Source organism: Oncorhynchus mykiss, chromosome 13 (assembly GCF_057628025.1).
Source record: "Oncorhynchus mykiss isolate SJ-2025 chromosome 13, ASM5762802v1, whole genome shotgun sequence".
NCBI classification, from domain to species: Eukaryota; Metazoa; Chordata; class Actinopteri; order Salmoniformes; family Salmonidae; genus Oncorhynchus; species Oncorhynchus mykiss.
The window spans coordinates 60,970,547-60,993,485 of record NC_143034.1 but is presented as its reverse complement, the minus strand read 5'-3'; the positions used below and the strand labels follow the sequence as shown (position 1 = coordinate 60,993,485).

The window sequence follows — 22,939 nt, the reverse complement described above, 5'->3', positions numbered from 1 at the left end:
ACCTTGGCACCGGGGCCTCCCAGTCAGAGTCGCTATCACTGTGAAAGAAAACATAAAAAAATATTTGTATTGTGTCAGCCTTTTATCATCACATAAAATAAACAGATATGTCACTAAGGTGAAGTGCTGCTTCATTCTACTCCAGCCATTGTTGTGGGTCTGCCTTCCCCACAACAACACCCAATGGGTATTTCATATGGAAATGGAGAGGAGTAGCAGGCGCAGTGGCCATGTGTGTTTGCTGTTCTACTCCATTCCATTTGAATAAAAAATTGAAAATATATATATATCTGACATGGAATATACAGTGGGGCAAAAAAGTATTTAGTCAGCCACCAATTGTGCAAGTTCTCCCACTTAAAAAGATGAGAGAGGCTTGTAATTTTCATCATAGGTACACTTCAACTATGACAGACAAAATGAGAAAAAAAATCCAGAAAATCACATTGTAGGATTTTTAATGAATTTATTTGCAAATTATGGTGGAAAATAAGTATGATTTGATTTGAAGTGGATACATCTTGGAGCAACGGCTCAGCCCTGAAGTGGTAGGCCACACAGGCTCACAGAATTGGGCCGACAAGTGCAAAAGCTCAGAGCGTGTGACAAATTGATCTGTCCTCGGTTGCAACACTCACTACCGAGTTCCAAACTGTCTCTGGAAGCAATGTCTGCACAAGAACTGTTCATCAGGATCTTCAAGAAATGTGTTTCCATGGCCGAGCAGCCACACACAAGCCTAAGATCACCATACGCAATGCCAAGCGTTGGCTGGAGTGGTGTAAAGCTCGCCACCATTGGAGCAATGGAAACATGTTCTCTGGAGTGATGAATCATGCTTCACCATTTGGCAGTCCGATGTTTGAATTAAATGCATGACTTTTATGACATAGAAGATAATTCCAACCTATTGGAAATTGTGGAAAAAATGCATCTAACAAATTTGTATATTCACAAGCTTAATGTAATTATTGTGTGCTCGGAATTTGGGACCAATTACTAAACTTTTGACTACTTTAATACGCATACAGTATAATAAGTGGATTTGTAAAATTTGGGGACAATATACAGAAAGTGCTGGAATTTCACCAGATATAGATGAAAATTCCCTCTTATTAATGTTGACAGTCTGCATTTTAACCTCATAGTCATAGAATCATTTCAAATCCAAAGTGCTGGAATCCAAAGCCAAATCCACCAAAAATGTGTCTCTGTCCCAATACTTTTGTAGCTCAATATATATACAGTATATTTCTGTGTGCATGCGTGCGTGCATTGCTATCATACATGCAGTGTTTCTCTTCTTTCAAGGAAGTGTATTTGTGTCCCTGGCAGTTGCTGGACAGTTTCAGTGCCACAGGTGTGGTATCAAGGGGATAGAGAGAGAGGAAGCTGCTTTTGCATGACACTGTTATTAGACAAGTTAGAGAACCAAGAAACCACCTCAGATCAACTGATAACAGAATAATGAAGTTTTAGTTAAATATGACAGATATAGCATAACGTTGTTTTAATCTGTCCTGGGAGGGAATACAGCTGTACATTGGCTCCATAGATAACTGCCAAGCAGAAACAATCCAATCAGTAATGTCTTTGTATATAGGATGTGTCCTTGTCCCAGTATTAGCATCCAGTGGATGTAAAAAGAAATACAACAACTTAAAGGGAAAAAGGACACACAGACATCACAGTATACACTTATATTTAAAGATACTGTACAAAATGAACCAATGAATGAAAAATAACATATCACCACAATGCTTGTATAATATTGAGAACAACAATACTAATCAATCAAAATCAATAATGTATAGGATAAATACATAACATTATTACTGAAGAACACTACTATATGCCATAACCATCCCAGACCATTATCTTTCTAATCTAGACACATCTATCTCTGCAGTCCATCATGTGTTCTTCACCGCTTCATCTGAAAAGAGGCAGAGACAGATACAGGTTATTACAATAAACAGACAGCAAAGTGGAACAACGTGGGTTACCTTTGGCCCACAAGGAGTATCTCATCTCTCCTCTGTGTATGTAATCATATTTGGAAGGGAAAGGAGCAGGAACTCTTGCTCACAATCAAATCAAATCAAATGTTATTGGTCACACACATATTTAGCAGATGTTATTGCTGGTGTAGCAAAATGCTTGTGTTCAATTAAACACTTGATACATATTTTATTTTATTTACAATCATAACATTTGAGCTGCCAATGGCCTTCATCAGAAGTCTACAATCACAATAAATAAGCGGTGTCAGTACCTTGAAAAGGCTGAGCACTGTGCTGTAGGTGAGAGAGAGAAGGAAGAGAATGATAAAGGAGGAAGTGGTGGACCACAGGCTGCCGAACTCATCCTCAAAGTTGTCCGTGCAGCTCAGAGCGAAGCCCGCCTCAGGCTCAGTCAGTAGGATGTTCGCTGAGAACAGGGAGAGAGACAGGTGGTGAGGAACAGACATATACTTGTGTCTGCGTGTGTGTGTGTGTTTTTGTGTGTGTGTGTGTGTGTGTTTATGTGTGTTCATTTGTGTCTGTGTGTTCATGTTTGTCTGTGTATTCATGTTTGTCTGTGTATTGTAAACCTGTATTGTATTAGTCTTTATCATATTCTAACAAATACAGCTACTTGAGTTCAAATTATATGGACACACACAGACACACACATCAACCCACAGAGAACACTGCAGACTCATATCTTGGCCTAATAATAACATGCACACCCACTCACATTATGTCAAACTACACCAATACACTAAATAGTACATCCATGATCACCTTACTGGAAGCATAGTAGGCTATTCAGTACTGTTGTCTTTTCATGACAAAACAATTGTCTTCATTCTGTTTTTTTATGTAGAATAGACCAGTATATTTTTCTGAGACTTGGAGTAATTGTTATAAGAACACCAAACCTTGTGATCTCATATGCGGTATTGTTTATTAGCAAGCCTCCACATTAGGAAGACACATTGAACAATGACAAAGGACAACAATGGCAACACAAGACTGACATTTTACAAAACAGTAGACTGGACAATATCACAATAAACAATATGTTTACTGTCAACAAAACAATGACAACACTAACATGTTAACTTTAACTCAACAAGGACAACAATTAATGACATCTTTGAGGACAGCAGAGCACAAACCTAGTAATTGGCTATTCTCACCCACAGAGGAGTCAATAAGAAGACACAACGACACAACACACACAGGTTAAAATCACTTGTCTTCACATGAGTTACCCGTGGACTTCGACACACTCATCTCCTTAGGTGAGGTGCTGTTGTCTGAGCCAGCATGCTTGACGGCGCATGTGAAAAGCACATTTGTGTCCCACTTATCCTTGGTGGTGGTGAAGACGCTGGTGACGAAGTAGTTGCCTTTCTTGGTTTTCTGAGGAGGGCTGGTGACCCCCTCCTGGTACTCGCCACTGTCCTCCTTCCACATGATGTAGACGTCACAGAGAGACGGGCTGACCACCAGGCACACCAGAGTCACATCCCCATCCTTCTTGGTGTCTTCCTCTGGGAGAATGTGGACGGACACAGAAGGGGCTTCACCTGCAAGAGGATTGATTTTACGTTACACTCATGTATGTGTAGGTACATATGAAAACCAGTATGTGAATATAGGTTTAAAATCAACCTAGCAACACTGGCTGTGCACCTGTGCAGGTGTGCAGGTTTCTGTTCTAGTCCAGCACTAACACACCTGAATCAACTAAGCAAAGGTGATGATTAGTTAATGACTAGTTGATTTGCTGACTCAGGTGTGTTAGCGCTGGGTTGGAGCAAAAGTCTGCGCATCCTGTGCCTCCCTCTCCAGATCCTGGAGTAGGTGACCACTTATCACAACCACTTTGAGATGTTTCAGTGACCTACTTCCTTTGGTGAAGCTGATGTCCTGAATGACCGGTGTGTCTTCGCCACTCTTCATGGCAGAACACTGGACTTTGTTCACATTGGTCCACTTTGTCTGGTCTATGGTCAGAGTACTGACCCTGCTGTTCAGGTTGCCCTTTGATTCAATAGGTTTCAGATCAATGTGATCTGTCTGTTTCTTTCCGTTGACATGCCAGGTGATGTTGGTACCAGACACTGTGTTCTGGTCTGTAGCAGTGATGACACATTCCAGCACTGCTTGGTTGTCCAAGAACACCTCTCTCACACGCGGTGGGTTCAGAGTCACCGTCAGTGGTTCTGAAAAGGGAGAGAAGCAGTTTGAAAGCAGGACATATTATTGATGAGGAACTACACTAAATAATAGAGATCCTGTATGTGAGCATGACATCAATTGTAGTACAGTTTTCTCCTATGTACAGACCTGTTTTGGAGGTCGTCTTGCTGATGGTTTCACCCTGGTGCTCCACCACACAGCTGTACTTGACCTTGTTGTTCCAGTCACTGTTGATGACCTTCAGCAGACTGCTGCCTGAGTAGAGGCCTGACGGCCGTTTGCCTAGAGTAGGGGTCTGGGCCTCCACCTCCATGTCATTCTTCTTCCAGGTGACCTTGACTGTCTCGGAGGTGAAATCTTCAATCATACACATCAGGTACTGGGTGGTGCCAATGGGCGCAGACAGCAAAGACACTGTTGGAGACTTTGGGACTGAGTAGTGGGAGGTTAAAAAAATGTCTGCATGTTAGTTTAACCGCTTATTGAAATAATGCTGATATTTTCAAAGACATCCATGGTAAAAACCTTATATTCAGTTTTTATAAACAGAAATAGTTTACACCACAAACATTAAAATGTATCTATAGAACATTAAAATGTAATCTATAGAACATTAAAATGTAATCTATAGAACATTAAAATGTAATCTATAGAACATTAAAATGTATCTATAGAACATTAAAATGTAATCTATAGAACATTAAAATGTATCTATAGAACATTAAAATGTATCTATAGAACATTAAAATGTAATCTATAGAACATTAAAATGTATCTATAGAACATTAAAATGTATCTATAGAACATTAAAATGTAATCTATAGAAAAATACAATATGATGACCATCTCTTACCTGGTTTATTGATGACTGCTGTCTTCGCACCTCCAGGATGATCCACAGAACATCTGAAAGACTTTGAGTTTTCCCAGACATTCTTAGCCACGCGGAGCTGACTGACTCCTGTGTAGGTTTCCCCGCTCTGGACTGCTGGGTACTGGACAAAGTCCGTCAGCGCTTTCCCACTGGCGTCTGTCCATTGGAAGGTGTGTGAGGAAGGCGAGAAGCCTTTAGCGACACAACCGAGGATGTAGATGTCGTTAGAAGGGATTCCACAGTTCATAAGAGTGAGTAGAGTAGAGGGGGCTGTGGTTGCTGCAAGAAATAAAGATTGAAATAGAGAAAGGTAACACTTGATTTGAATGTACAGAAATGACCAGGTAGCTACTAGGAAATAGCATGGTAAAATAGTCATTACACAGTTATTATAACCTAAGAACTACTTGTTCATTTAATCTGGCACTATAAGGCACCATTTAATTCCATGTAGTTGGTTGTCTTGTATTCGTTGAGGTATAACTACCACTAAGTTTCTAGTTTTATTAGTCATATATACAGGATACACCATCTAACGTAATGCTTACTTGCAGGTTCCTTCTCAACAATGCAACAACAATAAGAAATAATACAATATAAGTATATGAACATAAAGTAACTGGCTCAGTAGAATAGAATACACATTTTAGAAAAGGTATAATACAGGAAGGCACAATTAAATACACATTAACACATTAAATTGCAGACAGATTTACCAGTGAAAACAGAACTGTAAAATATAACATAATGTTCCTCTAATAAAACATTCTAAATAAATTATTTATATGGATTAATATAGGCTAAGATGGAGTCTTATTATTATACCCTATAATCATTTGATGTGTTTGACTCATATATGAATAGCCTACATTTTAATTTAATTAATTTTTCTAGGTGTGCTACACTAACAACATTATCCAAGTAATAATGTCTACTTTTCTCCATAAAATAACGATTATCTACAAACTACAACAATTTGATTGCATGAAAAAGCATATATGCAATGGCTTACCTGATGATACTGTGATCATTGTTCCTTTCCCCCAATAGTCAAAGTATCCATACACAGTGTGAGAAGGGCATATGCCAAGCAATACAAAAACCACCCTCTTTACAACAATCAGTTTCAACTAATCATGATAACTCCATCACTGAACCAAAGTCATTTTGTTAGTAAAAAAAAATGTCTAAATAGACATTACATTCTGACATAGTCACATTTGGTCAACAATATATTCCCACAATATGGATCATTTTCTCTTAGACTGTAATTTCTTTCTGAGGAACAAATGGTTTTCTTTAGGAAACAAACGTCTGCAATATTCTACAACAGCAGAACCTAGAAATTGAGGAACTATTTGACTTTCAAGGAAATAAGCAAATTGAGGTAAACCATTTCTTTAGTGGAACAGGTCGATTTAAGGACATTTTGCATCTGAAAAATGCAAAAGATATATGTTCTTTCTACACTCTACATAGAATGGGAAAATTAAACATTCTATGGATATAATACATTTAAGTTTGCTTACCTGCTGAGACGGTGACTTGTGTCCCTTTACCCCAGTAGTCAAAAGCATCACAGTGCTCTGTCTCCATTCACTGCCTGTACTAAAACCCTGCACCTAAATAGGTCGCTTTAAAGTCATGATAATGAATCCAACAAACATTCAAATAAATGCAATATTGTAATACTATCATACACCTGATTCCATAAGGACAGATGTTGTGAATTCAGTTTTGTATACCTTTTAAAAACTGATGCTCAGGTTCATGTCATGACATCCCTCCATCAAAACGTACCTTTTTAAAAATGTTAAATAATATACAATGGGGTTATATCAATATTAGACGAGCATTTGAAGAATATTGTATGGTTTCTCCCCATTGTCCCAATCCTCAGGCAGATATAATGCAGGTTTTGTCTCTGAGGTTTTTGTACAGTCTCATTTCACTGTGCACCCCACCCCATATCACAGTGATATACCCCAGCACAAAAACACCTCCTTCACATCTCCATAGGGATTCCATATGATTCTGCTCTCAGTGAGGTATAAGAAGCTAAAGAATCTTACAGAATTATATTCTCTATGAGTTGGTGGATTATTCTTAATTGTTTGGTATTATTGTTTCTGACTAAAGGTGTATCCATTGCCAGTTTATAACAGTTGTTTGCACATTTTTTGATTTATGTTGTAGTATAAAACCAAATATCATGGCTATGGCCAAAATCATGTTTATGGTGACATTTCATTAAGGTTTATATTGGTTCTGGGGGGTGTTAACTTGACCTGTTCAGTGTTAATGTGTTCATACAGGAGCAAAGGGTTTTTGTACGATGTAATATCACTGTGGCTCTCGAATAAAAAGCCCAAACTGTAACTGTATAGTCACTGTGAAAAACACCATAACAAAAACCTCCCACCAGAACCACACACCTGCTCTATGAGGATAGCAACACATTCAGATGGTTGTGGATAGGTGATCATACAAATATATATTATTCTTAGAATGTTTAAACATATTTTAACTATCAGTTAACTGTTTTGTGAAGTAGTATATATTATTACACCATTTATGTATTCTTTAGAATTATAATAATTTACTTAAATCCTGCAGGTACAATGCTTTGTAACTCTAACAAACATGTATGAGACGTTCATATAATAAGCCTTTCTAATAAGGTTTACAATCTTTTCATTTCAACTCACTCAAAATAATTGTTATTTAGTCAGCATTAGAATGCATGGTTTAATCTTCAACAATTGTTATTTAGTCAGCATCATTATGAATGGTAAACATTTAATAGTTGCTATTTAGTCAGCATCATTATGAATTGTTTAACCTTTAATAGTTGTTATTTAGTCACCATCTGTCACACCCTGACCTTAGTTATCTTTGTTTTCTTTATTATTTTGGTTAGGTCAGGTTGTGACTAGGGTGATATATGTGTTTTTTCTGTCTAGGGTTTTTGTATGTTTATGGGGTTTTCCCCGGTCTAGGTGTTTTTATGTCTATGGTTGCCAAGATTGGTTCGCAATCATAGGAAGATGTTTATTGTTGTCTCTGATTGGGGACCATATTTAGGTAGCCATATGCCTTGGATAGTTTGTGGGTTATTGTCTATTTATAGTTGCCTGTGTCAGCACTCGTACATAGCATCAAGGTCGTTAACAAGGATGTAACACATTTGTGCACAACATTTGAGATAAATAAGCCGTTTGAGCATATGGAGAATTTCTGGGATCTTTTATTTCAGCTCATTAAACATTGGACTAATACTTTACATGTTGCGGTTTTTCTTCATTGTGTATTTCAGTACACTTAATGAGGACATTCATTTACATCTACCAGTAATTACAACTCTGAATTGGATTAGGCTCATATACAGGTGAATGTAAATAAGGTGTCTTGAAAAAGATATAAAGTGGAGCCATTTCAGAAGGGAAACCAGAGTGTGGTGGCATCAGCTGTTTGCTTCAGCAGATATTGCACCAATTGGATTCACACTCTAATTACATGAGGTCTATTTAAGTTGACCAGCTCTACACATGCTTCCTACACTATAAGTCAGATGTCAACACTCCCAGCACTGGTGTCCCTTGCTGCTCTCCTGCTGTAACTAGCTGTTACTCGCTATGCTTGCTGTTTCTGATGTCACACCACCACTCCAGCACAGGATGACAGAATCTATTGGGATTAATGCAATAAACTTGTACCATACTTGTTCCATTACTCTTTAACATGAATGATCATCACAGTTCCATATGAGAGCATCTTGATTGGCTGCATCTCTTCTTGGTATGGCAACAGCACTGCCCTTGATTGCATGGTGCTACAGGGGGTGGTGCAGACAGCCAAGTACATCACTGGGGCCGAGCCCCCTGCCATCCAGAACCTCTGTGAAAATAAGGCCCGGAAAATAAATTTTGAAGTGCTCCAGCCACCGAAGCCGTATATTGTTCTCTCTGCTTCCACTTGGCTAGCAGTAACAATGCATAAAGTCTGAAAAAAAGCTCCTGAACAGCTTCAATCCCCAAGCCATAAGATTGCTAAATAGCTAACAGAATGGCTAGAGTATCCCTGCACATTGTGAATATGGTATTGGAACTGACTGTATATACAGTAGCTTCTCTTCTTTCCCATGTTCTTCATGTTTCTTATTTTTATTTCGTGTATGTTTTTGTTCTACCTTATGTTATTTTTTGTGCTACATTGATATTGATAACTGCATTGTTAGGTTTGGAGCTTGCAAGAAAGGCATTATACTGAAATTTGAAATCTGGTTTCACACAAATAAGTTCCCCAAATTGAAAGACATGACCGAATGAATGGTTTAAGCTGCTAGAGATTGATTATTAATTTGACAGATGGACTGCATATATTATTAAAACTGTTTTTGGCTTATTTGCCATTGTCAACTGACAATGAATGGCTATAAAGTGTTCATGAGGATATTCATACAGTTATCTTGACAGGTTGTCAGGTATATTTGATGCTTTTCAAGTGATAAAAAATAAAATGTGGGTTATAATTTACAGTATGATGTGTCTACTCCGTCCTATAGTGTTGGTGGGGACATAGGACTGATGTTAACAGAGACTGGAGCTGAGGGTTTTGTACAGCTACTTCACCAGCTCCAGTCACTGTGTCTGTCCAGCACAATAATAAACATCAGAGTCCTCTGCTCTCAGAATCTTGGCCTCTAAGAACTGTGTGTTTATGGACACATCCTCAGTCAGGGTGAACCAGCCTTTCAGGCAGTCTGAGCAGGTAGCAGAGCTTGAACCATAATTTTACCAATCCACTCCAGCCTTTTTCCTGGTTGCTGCCTTATCCAGTTTATATAATAGTCTGTTGTTGTAAATCCAGATGTTTTTCATGATAATTTAATAGTCTCCTTGACTGATCCAGTCTGACATCACAACAAACACCTGCAAAACAAAAACATTTTAATATTCAGTTGAAGATGTGGCATTTACACTAATATTGAGTTTAACCATGATTCTCAGACATTCTTCAGTCACCATGTAGTGTTTTACCTTACTGTCCATGGACATCACCATGACAACTAAACTCCAGAGGCTCATTAGTTCAATTGTTCAATATTAGTTAGTGCAGGGCTCACTGTAATGTTTTACTTACTGTGTATGACACCACCATGACTAAAAAACTCCATACAGTCCTCATTGTTCAGTGATAGTCAGGTTAGTGCAGGACTTGTTGTAATGTCAGTCCAAGCCGCCTATAATGAAAATATTTAACTTTCACACATTAACAAGTCCAATACAGCAAATAAAAGATAAACATCTTGTTCATCTACCCATCATGTCCGATTCTTAAAATGTTTTACAGCGAAAACACAACAGATATTTATGTTAGACCACCACCAAATAAATAAAAAAACAGCCATTTTTCCCAGCCAAAGATAGAGTAACATAAGCAGGATTAGAGATAAAATGAATCACTAACCTTTTGAAAATCTTCATCAGATGACACTCATATGACATGTTACACAATACATTTATGTTTTTTTCGATAATATGCATATTTATATCCACAAATCTCGGTTTACATTGACGCCATGTCCAGAAATGCCTCCAAAATATCAGGAGGAATTATAGAAATCTACGCCAGAGAACAGAAATACTCATCATAAACTTTGACTAAAGATACATGTTCTACATATAATTAAAGATACACTGGTTCTTAATGCAACCGCTGTGTCAGATTTTTTTAAAACGTTACGAAAAAAGCATACCGTGCAATAATCTGAGACAGCGCTCAGACGTAAATATATTTCTCTGCCATGTTGGATTCAACAGAAAAACGAAATTACATCATAAATATTCCCTTACCTTTGATGATCTTTCATCAGAATGCAGTGCAAGGAGTCCTAGTTCCACAATAACTCGTTGTTTTGTTCCATAATGTCCAATACTAGTGTCCAATTAGCTGCATTTGCTAGCACTTTCAGCTCACATGCCCAAAAGCTGACGCTGGACCAGGAAAACTCGGACGAAAACTTCAAAAATATATATTCCAGGTCGAATAAACTGGTTAAACTAAGTAGAGAATCAATCTTCAGGATGTTATTTTCATATATATCCAATAACGTTCCAACCGGATCATACGTTTTCATCTGCAGCCAGATGGAACGACGGTGACACCCACAGACAAATGCGCCACAGGGAAATGGCATTCTGCTAAGACAGTGACTATTTCCCCTCCCATTCGGTCAAAGTTCACACCAGAGGCTCCATTCCACGTTCTACTGAATGAGGACATCTAGTGGAACACGTAGGAAGTGCTACCAGATCCATATCTTGTTTGAAAGGGAAGGGGCGATGACGTCAAATTTGACCCACATTCAGAATTTCACTTCTTGTTGAACATGCTGAACATGTTTTTCAGTGCATCATTTTGTAGATATCTCCATTATCCCATATATGGGAAATCCACTCCATTCCTTTCCCTGCAGGCTTTCAAACCCAACCTGTGGCAAAGCTTATGCTGCTATCACTAACAGAATACCCAGAGACCTTACAGGTGATGCTCAGAGACTCTCCAGGCTTTACAACCATTACACTTGGCTGGCTGAGTTCAAGAACACCGCAGTACACGTCTAAGGGAAAAAAACATAATTAGTCATATGCTACATAGTATAGCTGAATATGACTGTTAAGGATATTGTTAAAATAATATTTTCTCAATATATTTTATTGGGCATAAACCCATTCCTTCTCCCAAATCTCGAGAGACGTGGAAATTGTTTCAGATTTCAGATTGTTTGAAGAAAACTTTTCTTTACAGTATATTACTATTATTATTATCCTTATTACTATCACTTCCACTGTTATAGTCATCACTTAACTTCTTCGATATAGGGGGCGCTCTTTCAATTTTTGGATAAAAAAACTTTCCCGTTTCAAACAAGATATTTTGTCACGAAAAGATGCTCGACTATGCATATAATTGACAGCTTTGGAACGAAAACACTCTGACGTTTCCAAAACTGCAAAGATATTATCTGTGAGTGCCACAGAACTGATGCTACAGGCGAAACCAAGATGACATTTCAAACAGGAAATGCCCCAGATTTTGAAGGCGCTGTGTTCCAATGTCTCCTTATATGGCTGTGAATGCGCAAGGAATGAGCCTACACATTCTGTCGTTTCCCCAAGGTGTCTGCAGCATTGTGACATATTTGTAGGCATATCATTGGAAGATTGACCATAAGAGACTACATTTACCAGGTGCTCGCTTGGTGTCCTCCGTTGCAATTATTGCTTAATCTCCAGCTGCGTGCATTTTTCCATTTGGTTCAGAGGAGAAACCCAACTGCCACGAATGACTTATCATCGAATAGACATGTGAAAATCACATTGAGGATTGATTCTAAACAACTTTTGCCATGTTTCTGTCGATATTATGGAGTTCATTTGAAAAAAAAGTTTGGCGTTGTAATGACTGAATTTTCGGGGGGGTTTCTTAGCCAAACGTGATGAACAAAACGGAGCGATTTCTCCTACACAAATAATATTTTTGGAAAAACTTTTGCTATCTAACTGAGAGTCTCCTCATTGAAAACATCTGAAGTTCTTCAAAGGTAAATGATTTTATTTGAATGCTTTTCTTGTTTTTGTGAAAATGTTGCCTGTTGCTTAATGCTATGCTAGCTATCAATACTCTTAGACAAATGCTTGTGTAGCTATGGTTGAAAAGCATATTTTGAAAATCTGAGATGACAGTGCTGTTAACAAAAGGCTAAGCTTGTGAGCCAATATATTTATTTCATTCCATTTGCAATTTTCATGAATAGTTAACGTTGCGTTATGCTAATGAGCTTGAGGCTATGATTACGCTCCCGGATACGGGATTGCTCGACGCAAGAAGTTAACATCTCTAAATCAGAACATCATAATTTCATTTTGGGGGTTCTCAAGGAACTAATCTTGGTCCATTATTGAGTTTAGTTTACATCAATCAAATCAAATCAAATTGATTTATATTGCCCTTCGTACATCAGCTGATATCTCAAAGTGCTGTACAGAAACCCAGCCTAAAACCCCAAACAGCAAGCAATGCAGGTGTAGAAGCACGGTGGCTAGGATAAACTCCCTCGAAAGGCCAAAGCCTAGGAAGAAACCTAGAGAGGAACCAGGCTATGAGGGGTGGCCAGTCCTCTTCTGGCTGTGCCAGGTGGAGATTATAACAGAACATGGCCAAGATGTTCAAATGTTCATAAATTACCAGCATGGTCAAATAATAATAATCACAGTAGTTGTCGAGGATGCAGCAAGTCAGCACCTCAGGAGTAAATGTCAGTTGGCTTTTCATAGCATATCATTAAGAGTATCTCTACCACTCCTGCTGTCTCTAGAGAGTTGAAAACAGCAGGTCTGGGACAGGTAGCACGTCCGGTGAACAGGTCAGGATTCCATAGCCGCAGGCAGAACAGTTGAAACTGGAGCAGCAGCACGGGGACAGCAAGGAGTCATGCCAGGTAGTCCTGACGCATGGTCCTAGGGCTCAGGTCCTCCGAGAGAAACAGAGATAGAGAGAAAGAGAGAATTAGAGAGAGCATACTTAAATTCACACAGGACACTGGATAAGACAGGAGAAGTACTCCAGATATAACAAACTGACCCTAGCCCCCCGACACATAGACCACTGCAACATAAATACTGGAGGCATTAATGACATTCAATGACACATTTTTATTTGTTTAAAATTGTCACTTTCTGACCTTAGTTCCTTTGTTTTGTCTTTGTTTTAGTATGGTCAGGGCGTGAGTTGGGTTGGGCAGTCTATTTTTGTTTTTCTATGTTGGTTTTTGAGTTTGGCCTGGTATGGCTCTCAATCAGAGGCAGGTGTCGTTAGTTGTCTCTGATTGAGAATCATACATAGGTAGCCTTTTTCCACTTGTGTTTTGTGTTTTTTTTCTGTTGTGTGTCTGCACCAGCCAGAAATGTTTTCGTTTGTTTCTCTTTGTTATTTCCGTGTTCATTTTAATAAATATGGACACGTACCACGCTGCACCTTGGTCCTCACCTTCTTCCACCAACAACGGTCGTTACAAAAATCAGTTGATGGTTTCATTTCAGAGAGACAAATAATCATGTTTTTTGGTAAAATTCTATATATCCGCCTCACTCTTAGCAAAATAAGTAGTACATAACTACATAAAAAAATAACTGTACAAATTCCCAAAAAATAATCAATACATTAATGAGATCTCTATGTAAAATCTTTACATTTGGCATTATAGTAATTTAGCAGATGCTCTTATCCAGAGTGACGTACAGTAAGTGCGTTCATCTTAATATAGCTATGTGAGACAACCACATATCCCAGTCAATACAGTACCAGTCAAAAGATTGGACAGACCACTCATTCAAGGGTTTTTCTTTTACTATTTTTTACATTGTAGAATAATAGTGAAGATATCAAAACTTTGAAATAACACATATGGAATCATGTAGTAGCCGAAAAAGTGTTAACATCTCTAGGGTACGTGGGACGGTAGCGTCCCACCTGTCCACAGCCAGTGAAACTGCCGGACGCCAAATTCAAAACAACAGAAATCCCATAATTTTAAATATACACTTGTTGTAAATCCAGCCACAGTGTCCGATTTCAAAAAGGCTTTACGACGAAAGCAAACCAAATGATTATGTTAGTTCAGAGCCAAGTCACAGACAAACACAGCCATTTTTCCAGCCAAAGAGAGGAGTCACATAAATCAGAAATATAGATAAAAAATGATCACTAACCTTTGATGATCTTCATCAGATGACACTCTTAGGACTTCATGTTACACAATACATGTATGTTTTGTTCGTTAAAGTTCATATTTATAGCCAAAAATTACATTGGCGTGTTATGTTCAGTAGTTCCAAAACACCCAGTGATTTTGCAGAGAGCCACATCAATTTACAGAAATATTCATATTAAACATTGATAAACAATACAAGTGTTATTCACAGAATTAAAGATACTTCTCCTTAAAACCTCTTGGAACTACCCATCCGGGATCCGGGAGAATTGTCATCAACTACACTAATTAGCATAGCGCAACGGTCCAAAAATATTACTAGAAAATATTCATATTCATGAAATCACAAGTGAAATATAGTGAAACACAGCTTAGCCTTTTGTTTAATCACCCTGTCATCTCAGATTTTGAAATTATGCTTTACAGCCAAAGCAAGAAAAGCGTTTGTGTAAGTTTATCGATAGCCTAGAATAGCATTATGTCCAGCTAGCAGCAGGAGGCTTGGTCACGAAAATCAGAAAAGCACTCCCAGTTAGACAGCAAATGTTCCTTTTGTTCCATAAAGATTATTATGTTGAGAAATCTACCGGAAATAGCGGTCACGACAACGCCCCCAAAAAATCCAAATTATATCCATAATATCGACAGAAACATGGCAAACATTTTTTAGAATCAATCCTCAAGGTGTTTTTCAAATATCTATTAGATAATATATCAACCGGGACAATTGGCTTTTCAGTAGGAGCGAGAGGAAAAATGACTACCTCTGTCTTCTATGCAAGAATCACTCTGAGAGCCCTCAGCTGGCCACTTACGCAATGTAGTCGTTTACGCTCATTCTTCAACATAAAGACGTGAAACTACGTCAAAATGCTGTAGACACCTTAGGGAATACGTAGAAAAAGGAATCTGGTTGATATCCCTTTCAATGGCCAATAGGGGTGCATAGGAACACAACGGTTTCAAAATGAGAGGCATTTCCTGATTGGATTTTCCTCGGGGTTTCGCATGCAATATCAGTTCTGTTATACTCACAGACAATATTTTGACAGTTTTGGAAACTTTAGAATGTTTTCTATCCTAAGCTGTCAATTGTATGCATATTCTAGCATCTGGTCCTGAGAAATAGGCGGTTTACTTTGGGAACGTTAAAAATAGTGCCCCCTAGTTTCAAGAGGTTAATGCAACCGCGGTGTCAGTTAAAAAAAAAAAACATTATGCAAAAAGCAAACCATGCAATAATCTGAGTAAGGGAACACCCCCCTGAAATGTACAAAAATGAATGGGAAATCATTGGCACTGGACAAACCATATACACGGTGTCCAATAACACTCAATTCGGCGTCGTTTCATTCAAAGGATTGCAAATGCCATATGGCAAATGCCATATGGCAAATGCCAAGTGTAATACTTTAAAAATGCAACAGATGGCGAGTGCGCTCCACTGTGGTTTTTCATATTGCAAATGTAACACAAGTCAACATCCAAAAGTAAAATTTTGAAAAACTGAAAAATAATTCAAACACCTATCACAAAGTGCTCTCTGGACTGTTTTTTCGAAATTCTTTCGATTTTGTTGTCAATTACACATGTAATAACTGTATGAATATACTTTTGCCCAATTTTATTATCATCATCATTTAAAAAAAAATTTTTTTACTGGTGCATAAGGCACATGTTTTGTCCATTTGCAATATAATTTCATAGGAAGTCAAAAGTCAAAACTAGCAAACATTATCAAAAAACTTATCACACCCTTAAAAAAGTGCTTTCTGGACCGTTTTTCGAAATTCTTTGGATTTTTGTGTCAATTGCACATGTATAAGAACTGTATCAACATACTTTAGTCATATTTTATTATGATCATTTTTTTTCATTTTTTACTTGTGCATAAGGCACATGTTTTGTCCATTTGCAATATAATTTCATAGGAAGTCAAAAGTCAAAGTCAAAAGTCACTTTTTATGGCCAAATGCCATAAGAAATGTTCAAATGCAATATGAAAGATTTCAAAATGCCAAATCAGGATGTTATGTCCATTTGCTATGTACCATCACAAATTTGACATGCTCAAAAATCCTGCAGAAATGCAAAATTGTCTGGCCTGATGAACACAGGATGGCCGGGCAGTGATAGTGGTTTCCTCTCCATTGCTCGTTGTGTTGATTTCATCATGTCCATTTGGTGATGTTTTTTCACTGTTGAATCATATCGCAAATGCACGTGCATTTGCAATATGTTTCAATTGGCATTTACCATCACGAATTTGGCATGCTCAAAAATCCTGCAGAAATGCGAAATTGACTGGCCCGATGAACTCGGGATGGCTGGGCAGTGATTCTGGTTCCTCTCCATCCCTCGTTGGGGTTGATTTCAGAATGACTTTGGTGATGGTACCTCACTGTTTAAACATGTTGCAAATGGACACAGTCACCAGCAAGTCACCGTCCATCAGTCGATTGGATATCATTCTGACACCAAACTGATACAAACTGACACACCCACACCTGACACACCCACTTTTTCCAACTCGTTTAGAAGCCAACTATCACATACTTCAGAGTTGGCCCAAAATTCACAACGCCTTCTGTTCTAACCATAATAAAACGTAAAACACGTAGTTACGTTCTAGCTGCAGGTCCAGTTCTGACATTATGTGTAGGCCTAGCTGAGGCGACCCCGAATCCCAAGTTTCGGCTCGATAGGTCATTTGGTGCCTGAGAAAGACCTTAATTGGTGCTGAAAATCCACTTTTTTCCTTGACTTATTACGGGGTCCTTGAATGAGCTATCGGACAGAAATGTTGGGGTCCATCTATATGGGCTGAAGCGGTCGCAATGCACCTAGTCTTGCGACTCTGGGACATTTCTAAATGTCATCATTTTTGTGATGTAAAAATGAATTGAAGTTATTGCAAATGTACGAGGCTGTTTCTCGGTCCGAGAACCTTCTAGAGCCACATAACTCACCACGCACTATCGACCTGAGTTCTAGAACAGGTTTCTAAAATTTCAGAACTCTAGGTCTGACGGTTCTTTAATAGTTCGAACAAAGTTAACTATTGCAGGCACTGTCTGTCTCTACGCACCCCAATATGTCTCTCCTTCCAAGCTGTGTGTGTGTGTGATTTAGTTATTCTTGGAAATTTTATGGGAGACATTACTGATTTACAGTTCATGAGGGTTGCCTAATCACACATATGAAGTTTTGGAAAGATCTGATTTTTTAACCCTTAGAAACAGCCGCTGTGACACCAATTATGGCACTTCCGGTTGGCACAGGAAGCTAAAAGTAAAGACATATCCTCATTGGGGTATGCTTTTACAGAATCCTGAGTTTTAAGTGTTTAAGTGAACTGACCGATTTAGGGTTGAATGCACTATTTATCACAAACTGCTGCTTGGGTATGGAAAAACACTTTTAGGGTGATTTTAACCACTTCCGGTTGCTCCAGGAAGTTTAGAATCAACACAGGTAGACCTCATAGTGGCCTGATGGATTGTAATTGAAGACAGGCATTCATAACCCACATAGCCTTCAGGTTGACTTTAGAGGAAAAGGCAATGTATTCCTATGGGGAGAGATGTCATTGTAATCTGTGAGATCAAAAAACCCTGACTAACTGTTAAGGGTTAATGCCACACGATTAAGGTTTTCACAGATCGGGGGGACTTCAGGAACGTACGTGAGGTCGAATTGTGCTTTTCACTCTAAAGGTTCTCTCACTGTCACCCAAAAGCAAATGACAATTAGGGCCAGGCTTCATTTTGGGCCTACTTTTTTCACGGTCACTGCATTCAGAGCGAGCTACGGTCAAGCGGGGAATCTCGTTGAACTCGGCACGGCCTTGAGAAAATGGAAGTGCCATTGCAGGCTCTGTGTGTCTTTAATCAGTTGTAACAGAGTAATCATCAACTGACCCTAATTAGCATAACGCAACGCACATAAATATTACTAGAAAATATTCTTAAACCTTCTTGCTTTTGCTTTACAGCCAAAGCAAGACAAGCATTTGTGTAAGTTTCTCGATAGCCTAGCATAGCATTATGTCCACTAGCAGCAGGTAACTTGATCACGAAAATCAGAAAAGCAATCAAATTAAATCGTTTACCTTTTAAGAGCTTCGGATGTTTTCACTCACGAGACTATCAGTTAGATAGCAAATGTTCCTTTTTTCCAAAAATATTATTTTTGTACACGAAATAGCTCCGTTTGTTCTTCACATTTGGCTGAGAAATCGACCTGAAATTGCGGTCACGACAACGCCAAAAAATATTCCAAATTAGCTCCATAATAATCGACAGAAACATGGCAAACATTGTTTATAATCAATCCTCAAGGTGTTTTTCAAATATCTATTCGATAATATATCTACCGGGACAATTGGTTTTTCATTAAGACCGAGAGGGAAAATGGCTACCTCCTGTATTTTACGCAAGAATCACTCTGAGAGCCATCAGGTGACCACTTACGCAATGTAGTCGCTTACGTTTATTCTTCAACAGAAAGGCGTGAAACTATGTCACAATGCTGTAGACGCCTTGGGGAATACGTAGAAAAAATAATCTGATTGATAGCCCATTCACTGCTCAATAGGAATGCATCGGAACGCAGAATTTTCAAAACATGAGTCACTTCCGGATTGGATTTTTCTCAGGCGTTCGCCTGCAATATCAGTTATTTTAAACTCACAGACTGTATTTTTACAGTTTTGGAAAATGTTGAGTGTTTTCTATCCTAAGCTGTCAATTATATGCATATTCTAACAATATTCTGACAAAATAGCCCATTTACTTTGGGAACATTATTTTTCCAAAAATGAAAATACTGCCCCCTTGTTACAAGAGGTTAATTTGATTGCTTTTCTGATTTCCGTGACAAGTTTGCCTGCTGCTAGCAAGGCATAATGCTATGCAAGACTATAAAACGGAAACCGAATGTCCGAGAGAGTTTTTTTGATGACTTCCTGGAAGATCCGGCCCTGCCGCACGGTCCGACGCCGTCCACAAATTTTAGAAATGTTTTCGGACGTCTAGTAAGGGACCGTACATTTGCAATGTGGACTTTCTCACTAACCAAATGGCAAATGTCAAAATTTTCCCTTAAGGTACGTACGGCGCTCAGACGACAAATCAAGCCAAATTGATGTCCGCCATTTTGGAGTCAAAAGAAGTCAGAAATAACATTATAAATATTCACTTACCTTTGATGATCTTCATCAGAATGCACTCCCAGGAATCCCAGTTCCACAGTAAATGTTTGTTTTGTTCGATAATGTTCATCATTTATGTCCAAATAGCTACTTTTGTTAGTGCGTTTTGTAAACAAATCCAAAGTCACGAAGCGCGTTCACTAGGAGCAGACGAAATGTCAAAAAGTTCCGTTACAGTCTGTAGAAACGTCAAATTATGTATAGAATCAATCTATAGGATGTTTTTAACACAAATTTTTAATAATGTTCCAACCGGAGAATTCCTTTGTCTGTAGAAAAACAATGGAATGCAGGTCGCTCTCACGTGAACGCGCGAGACTGAGCTCGTGGCTGCTGGCAGACCTCTGACTCATTCCCTTCTCATTCGGCCCCAACTCACAGTAGAAGCATCAAACAAGTTTCTAAAGACTGTGGACATCTAGTGGAAGCCCTAGGAAGTGCAACCTGACCCCATAGACACTATGTATTCGATAGGGCAAGATTCGAAAAACTACAAACCTCAGATTTTCCACTTCCTGATTGGATTTTTGCCTGCGTTCTGTTATACTCCAGACATCATTCAAACAGTTTTAGAAACTTCAGAGTGTTTTGTATCCAAATACTAATAATATGCATATTCTAGCTTTTATGGCAGAGTAGCAGGCAGTTTAATATGGGCACGCTTTTCATCCAAACTTCCCAATGCTGCCCCCTACCCCAGAGAAGATAAGTTAAAGGTTTATAAGGATATTCGTACAGTTATCTTGCCAAGTTGTCATGTATTTTTTATGTTTTTCAAGTAATCATATATATTATGGTTATAATTTAGAGTACGATTTGGGGCCATAAGATTGATGTTGACAGAATGTTGATCAGAATTTTTCCACAGACTCTCACAGTAAGAGTGCTGGATCAGTACTTGATCAGTTGTTATACAGTGCTGCAGCCTCCTGTGTCACTGTGTCTATGGCACAGTCAATGACTACCAGCCAATTAGAACAGCTCTTCTCCTGTCTCCTACACTGGAAACACATAACTCACCTGAGATGAGAGCCAGGAGGAACATGCATTCTAGAACTCTCATTGTGAAATAGTTCTAAGGTCCTGTAAAAGTAGAAGCACAGACTAGGAGTGGTCGTCGTGACTGAGGGAGATAGTCTGTGGAGGGCAGTTATATCAGACTACTGAAATGGGAGGAGACCTTGGGTCTATGTGAACAGAAACACATTTTCATCTCTATGGTTTTAACCTTTCTGATCTCCCCATCCCGGATCCGGGATCGTGAATACAGACTCAAGCTCATTACCATAACGCAACGTTAACTATTCATGAAAATCGCAAATGAAATGAAATAAATATGCTAGCTCTCAAGCTTAGCCTTTTGTTAACAACACTGTCATCTCAGATTTTCAAAATATGCTTCTCAACCATTGCAAAACAAGCATTTGTGTAACAGTATTGATGGCTAACGTAGCATTTAGCGTAGCATTTAGCATTAGCATTCAGCTGGCAACATTTACACAAAAAAACAGAAAAGCATTCAAATAAAATCATTTACCTTTGAAGAACTTCAGATGTTTTCAATGAGGAGACTCTCAGATAGCAAATGTTCAGTTTTTCCTGAAAGATTATTTGTTTAGGACAAATCGCTCCGTTTTCTGCGTCACGTTTAGCTATGAAAAAACCCCTGTATCCAGGATTGTGTAAATCTATCAGCAAGCTCATTAGCATAACACAACGTTAACTATTCATGAAAATCGCAAATGAAATGAAAGAAATATGCCATCTCTCAAGCTTAGCCTTTTGTAAACAACACTGTCATCTCAGATTTTCAAAATATGCTTCTCAACCATAGGAAAACAATCATTTGTGTAAAAGTAGCTAGCTAGCGTAGCATTTAGCGTTAGCATTAGCGTTAGCATCCAGCACGCAACATTTCAACAAAAACATAAAAGCCTTCAAATAAAATAATTTACCTTTGAAGAACTTCAGATGTTTTCAATGAGGAGACTCTCAGTTAGATAGCAGATGCTCAGTTTTTCCAAAAAGATTCTTTGTGTATTAGAAATAGCTCCGTTTTGTACATCACATTTGGCTACCAAAAAAACCCGAAAATTCAGTCCTCAAAACGCGAACTTTTTTCCAAATTAACTCCATAATATCGACTGAAAACATGGCAAACGTTGTTTAGAATCAGTCCTCAAGGTGTTTTTCACATATCTCTTCGATGATATATCGTTCGTGGAAGTGTGCTTTCTCTCCTGAATCCCAGGAGAAAATGCCCGCACCTGAAGATTACGCACAAATTTAGACAAAGGACAAGGTGAGGACCCCTGGAAAATGTAGTCTCTTATGGCCAATCTTCCAATGATATGCCTACAAATACGTCACAATGCTGCCGAAATCTTGGGGAAACGGCAGAAGGTCTAAGCTTATTCCTGTCGCATTCACAGCCATATAAGGAGACATTAGAAAACAGAGCTTCAGAAATTCTGCTCATTTCCTGTTTGATGTATCATCTTGGTTTCGCCTGTAGAATGAGTTCTGGGGCACTTACAGACAAAATCTTTGCAGATTCTGAAACTTCAGAGTGTTTTCTTTCCAAAACTGTCAAGAATATGCATAGTCGAGCATCTTTTCGTGACAAGATAAAAAACGGGAACGTTTTTTATCCAAAAATGAAATAGCGCCCCTAGAGATGCAACTGGTTAAATGTTTCTCCCCGTAGATCTAGTGGTCTAAAATACTTTGTATATTGGCACTGTTGAGAAAAGTTTTGGTGAAGACTCAAGGTGTTCATGTAATAGTGACATAGATACTTGTTGTGCCAGTGTATCAATAAGAAGTTTTGGATCCTTGAAACACGCTATACACTGTGCATTCGGAAAGTATTCAGACCCCTTGAC

At 38.5% G+C, this 22,939-nt stretch overlaps 1 gene segment (V, D, J or C); it reads right to left on the bottom strand.

Annotated features, from left to right (window-relative positions):
• Nucleotides 1-449: 449 nt before the first annotated feature.
• On the bottom strand, nt 450-7,100 carry LOC110486747 (Ig mu chain C region membrane-bound form-like). The segment is given in 7 exon segments: nt 450-1,936; nt 2,276-2,430; nt 3,260-3,577; nt 3,899-4,216; nt 4,341-4,625; nt 5,047-5,346; nt 6,080-7,100. Coding segments are annotated over 7 exon segments (1,407 nt in total).
• Between the last annotated feature and the right edge of the window lie 15,839 nt (nt 7,101-22,939).